This window comes from Orycteropus afer, unplaced genomic scaffold (assembly GCF_000298275.1).
Source record: "Orycteropus afer afer isolate SDZICR_OR568_19922 unplaced genomic scaffold, OryAfe1.0 scaffold00078, whole genome shotgun sequence".
Classification (NCBI taxonomy): domain Eukaryota; kingdom Metazoa; phylum Chordata; class Mammalia; order Tubulidentata; family Orycteropodidae; genus Orycteropus; species Orycteropus afer.
Window position 1 is genome coordinate 9,643,297 of NW_006921665.1, and position 5,295 is coordinate 9,648,591.

At 43.0% G+C, this 5,295-nt stretch overlaps 1 protein-coding gene across 1 annotated transcript in view; it reads left to right on the forward strand.

The window, feature by feature from the left end:
- TIAM1 (TIAM Rac1 associated GEF 1) overlaps nucleotides 1–5,295 on the forward strand; it is a 202,333-nt gene that overhangs the window by 184,553 nt on the left and 12,485 nt on the right. The window contains exons 21-22 of the mRNA XM_007941289.2: nucleotides 3,809–3,867; nucleotides 4,396–4,498. Of these exons, the coding sequence (XP_007939480.1) occupies nucleotides 3,809–3,867; nucleotides 4,396–4,498 (162 nt within the window). The remainder of the gene's footprint in view (nucleotides 1–3,808; nucleotides 3,868–4,395; nucleotides 4,499–5,295) is intronic.

Consider the following 5,295-nt stretch of genomic DNA (forward strand, 5'->3'; position numbering starts at 1 on the left):
AACAACAACAACAACAACAACAACATTAGGGAAGTAGGTTAATTACCATTCCAACAGGCAGCTTGTGGAATAAGATGTGGTTGTCTATCGTTTTGGTTTAAACTTCTAATCTTAGGAAATAATGCAGATTTCTTCTGAAACTGAGGTTGATTTGCGGCCAACCCTGCATGTTGATATCTTACACTCTGCATGGTTACTGTGTAGGAATGTTGATTATCATCACCTGGGGAGGGAGAGTGAGGGAGGAAAGTAAGGAAGTAAAAGCTTGTGTAGATTTTGCCTCAGAAGGTACTAGAGATTCACATCTTGGGGTGCTTTATTTAGACTGACAAGGATAGCCAAGGGTTTCAGAGATGAAGGCATCTCTAAAGGGATTGGCAACACTATGGAGTCAATGCGTGAGAATAGCTTAGTAGGATCAGGGAGAAGCTAGTAGTTTAAGTGAGAGGCTGATTTTTCCCAAGTTGTTCATAGTACAAGCCTGGGTGTCAGGCCAAGGTTCACTTTCTCATTCTATCACTTAACAGCAGTGTGGTCTTGGTGGCAATTTCATTAAAGACATTTGAGGTTGAGGCAAGGTAGACTAAGGCATGCCAGTTAGCCTTCGCAGAGCCACCAAACTGAAAACCAAACCCACTGCCATAGAGTTGATTCTGACTCATAGTGACCCTCACTGGGTTTCCAACGTGGTAAATCTTTATGGAAGTAGATTGCCCCATCTTCCTTCTGCAGAGTGGCAGGTGGGTTTGAACCACCAACTTCTAGCTAGCAAGCAAATGCCTTAGGCACTGCACCACCAGAGCTCTTTCACAGAGTCACAGTAACCACATTATTGATAACATAGGTCTTCTGAGATTAGGGTCACTGGGCCTTACCTCCTGGGGTAGACTCTCTTAAAGGGAGACAGCTGTCCTGCCCACAGTGCTTTCAAATGGCTTCACAGACTGAAAGACTTTCCTGAGTCCTTAGTGCTCAGTCTCCATGTCCAGGTGGTGTGGCGTCTTTGGGCAGTGTGACCCCCGGGGAAGGGAACCATCCATCTGTCCTCTGGGAATCTTGAAGGGTCAGATGCTAAGGTATGAAGGGCTGGAAAGTCCACACCCAGTGGCTCAAGTTGGCTCTTTGCATCTCAAGACACATTTTCTTGTGTGGAGGTTAGGACAACCCAACACAAAAGGGAAGCCTTGCTGCTCCAAAGTGGGACAGAAAATGAACCAGATAGAGTGAAACCTGTGAGTGGAACCTGATGGGACTGCCTTGTTTTTTCAGGTCTCACAGTTTTCTGCATTTGACAGGGTACAGACTTACCACTTTTCTATCTTTCATTTTAATGGGAAATATTTGCATTTTCCTCCGTTATAGATTGAATTTTGTCCTCCCAAAATACATGTTGTAAATCCTAACCTATATGCGTGTGGTTATAATCCCATTTGGGAATGCTGTCGTTAGGTACCTTTGAGTTAAATCCAAATCATAGCAACTGACCCTGTGTATGATAGAATGAAATACTAAAATGGGTTATCTTTATTATGTTAGTGATGTGTAGGATTAGTGGAGGGTATATCTTGAGTCAGTCTGTTTTTGAGATATGAAAGAGATTAAATGCAAGCTAGAAACAGATAGAGGAGGAGTGATGCCGAGCTACATGAAGATCACCAAGGGGCCAAGAAATAAGGATTTCCCTCTAGAGTTGACATAAAGAGAGAGCCTTCTCCTATAGCCAGCACCTTGAATTCAGACTTCCAGCTTCCTGAACTGTGAGAAAATAAATTTCTGTTTGTTAAAGCCACCCACTTGTGGTATTTCTGTTACAGCAGCAATAAGAAACTTTCCTCTGACAGATTTCTGTCTTACACATGTTCCAGCTTTTGCAGGTTTTGCTGTACTTTGGGTTGGTTTCCAGAGGGCCCTGGCATCTGTACAGCCCTACTGCTACCACTACTCACCGTCTTTGAGTTGATTCCGACTCATAGCAACCCCTCCTTGGATTTCCGAGGTGGTACCTGTACAGAAGTAGATTGCCCAGTCTTCCTTCCGAGGAGTGGCTGGTGGGTTTGAACCTCCAGCCTTCTGGTTAGCAGTCAAATGCCTTAGGCACTATGCCACCAGAGCTTTGCTATACTTTGGGTTGGTTTCCAGAGGGCCCTGGCATTTGGGCAGCCCATGCCTGAGAATTCTCTGAATGTTCTTTTCTTCTATGGCTCTGTGTCTGGTACACTCAGGCTGTGTCTCCACCCCCTTCCACATGACTAGGCCCTAGCTATTCCTGTGTGTCAGAGTATGAAAGTTAACAGAGACCCTGCCCCACATAATTGAGATGAGCCAGGGTCAACACCCACCCCTTCATTTCTTCTGGTGCCTGGTTTTCTTTCCCCACCAGAAGAGCCAGAGTATTAAATGTTTGGCCTTATTTAAGGAATTCTCTGGAAGATTGTGCCCAGTTCCATTGTATCTCCCCAAAATAAAGTTACATATTCCCTGCCCTTAAAGAGCTTAACAGATAACCAAGCCCACTGCCATCAGATCAATTCTGATTCATAGCAACCCCATTGCATTTCTAAGATGGTAAATCTTTAGGGAAGTAGATTGTCCCATCTTCTGCAGAACAACTGGTGGGTTTGAACAGCCAGCCTTCTGGTTAGCAGTCAAATGACTTAGGAACTGCACCACGAGAGCTCCTTGATTCAATCTGTTTGGAGACAATGGTATTGCATTTTATGTCAAAACTGATTTTTGTTTCTTTAGGTAGAAAATATGATTTTTTCCTAAATTATGAATAAGTTTGTGTGTGTTTGTGTGTGTGTAAGCTGTTAGCTTAATTTGTATTAATGCAAATCATCTTTAAGCAATTTTACTGTTTCTTTACTTGCTGAGCTTGTGTGTATGTGTGTGTGTGTGTGTGTGTGTTTTGCTGGATTTGTATCAGCTGAAGTTTTAGGCTTGAAATGGTATTGCCTTAGTTATCTAGTGCTGTTGTAACATACATACCATAATGAGTGGTTTTAAAGAACAGAAACTTATTCGCTCCCAGTTCAGGAGGCTGAACGTCCAAATCAGGGTCTTGGCTATGTAGGTTCCTCTCTTGTCGGTAGCCTGGGCATTCCTTGTCTCTTTGGCTTATTATAGAGGATTCTTACGTGGTATATCTTTACCACAGTATGTGAATGTGTGTGTGTCTCTCTTTATCACTAGGGAGTGATTGGGTTTAAGACAGACCCAGCACTAGTCCAGCCTCATTAAAATAACAAAGAAAATTCTGTTTCCAAACAGGAGCACATCCACAGACACAGGGCTTAGAACTAATTACAACATATATTTTCTGGGGCCACAATTCAATCCTTAACGAACACCATAGTTAAAATTTTATATTTCTACCAGAAGTTTCGGGGCAGGTGATACTTCCATTTGATGTAGAGTGTCCTTTGTTTATTTTGAACTTGGAATATGACGAACCCTCCTTGGGTTTCCGAGGTGATATCACTACAGAAGTAGATTGCCCAGCCTTCCTTCCGAGGAGTGGCTGGTGGGATTGAACTGCCAGCCTTCTGGTTAGCAGTCAAATGTTTTAGGCACTATGCCACCAGAGCTCCTTTTTGTCCTTTGTTTATTTTAAACTTGGAAAATGTTGCCTGCCACAAGAGACTTTTGCTTTTCTCAGGTGTGATGATGAGTGGATGGAAGGTCAGGTGGGAGACAATTGACTGGAATCTCGCTGCCGTCTTCGTGACTGTTGTATGTATGACTGCAAGATATTGAAATAAAGGGGGAAACCCAAGCATAACTGCCTTTATTTATTTATTTTTTGCAGTCTTTAAAACAGCTGTGGTCCTTGTGTATAAAGATGGCTCCAAGCAGAAGAAGAAACTCGTAAGACTCCTAATTTCACCCCATATTTTGAAAATATTTCTTGCTCTATTTTCTTCTCAGTTATATATGCATAAGATTCTAACTCTTACTCAGGCACACTTCCTTTTTTGATTTCTTTTCTGTTTTGTATGTGTTGCTCATAACTTCCATCCTGCTTTCTTTCAGGTAGGTTCATGTTTGTAGCCTGAAAGAGAATAGCTATGGAGCTTACCAAAGCTCAGAACCTTCCTAATATTACCCCGACCCCCACCCCCCAATTCTGTGTTGGGATCTGTTTTCTCCTCTGTCTTGTGTCTCTCTCTTACCTGCATTTGGTTAGCACACTTACTTGCACACCCTCAGCATATTAATCACCGGACCTCCCCCTTTCTCACTGCTAGATAAAGGAGCACATGGTGGTGGAGTTCCTTCCAGCAAGCACTGGGGTTCTGGGGTGAGAATCAGTCACTGCTTTAGGAAATCTAGAGGCTGGTTGGCCCAGGAACAGAACAGGTTGTTCTTACGCAGCTTATTCCTGCTCTCCTGCAGGTAGGATCTCACCGGCTTTCAATTTACGAGGACTGGGACCCCTTCCGATTTCGGCACATGATCCCTACTGAGGCGCTTCAGGTTCGAGCTCTGGCAAGTGCAGGTAAATTCTGACCTGTGCTGGGTGCATAATTCTGGTGTGCGGATGAATTGTGTTTCCGAACACCCCCTTCCCATCCTTTGTTATCTAAGTCTAAACTTTGTTTCCTTTGATCTTCCCATTTCCTTTTATTTACCCAGCCATTTATTAAACATTTGAACGAGCAAATGAATGAACCCAAGGATTAGTTATAATGTCGTAGATTTTTCTTGAGGATTCTAGTGGTTCTGATACATATATTAATAATGTTTCAGTGACTAATATTTGAGTAACAACATGTCTTCTAATTTCTGGGAAGAATCCTTGCTGCCATGAGGAGGCAAAACCTGTGGAACTTGCTCACTTCTCTTTTAACTGGAATACCAAAAAGACCACCAAGTTCACAAAAAAGCAATTGGTTAAACGTTTTGTCTTTTCGTTCTGAAGTATTGTAAATACTTACCGCTAGTATGAGTGTGAAGGCTCTTGACATGCCAGTTCTTTTTCTGTGATCAGATAGTAGTGAAGTGAGCTGTTGGATAGTGACAGATAATGCTTGACAATATATTAGATGATACTTTAAGCACGTGAGAAGAGAAGTAAACTTCAGCAGGATATTGACCAAGAAAGCGATACATGGACACCTATAAGCTCATGGGACAGCTTTGTTTTTCCACTTTTGACAGGGTGCAGAGTTGCCACTTTTCTGTCACTTGTCGTCTTGTTGTTGTTGTTGTTAAGTGCCGTCGAGTCGTTTCCGACTCATAGCAACCCCATGCACAGCAGAACGAAACACTGCCCGATCCCGCGCCAGCCCCACA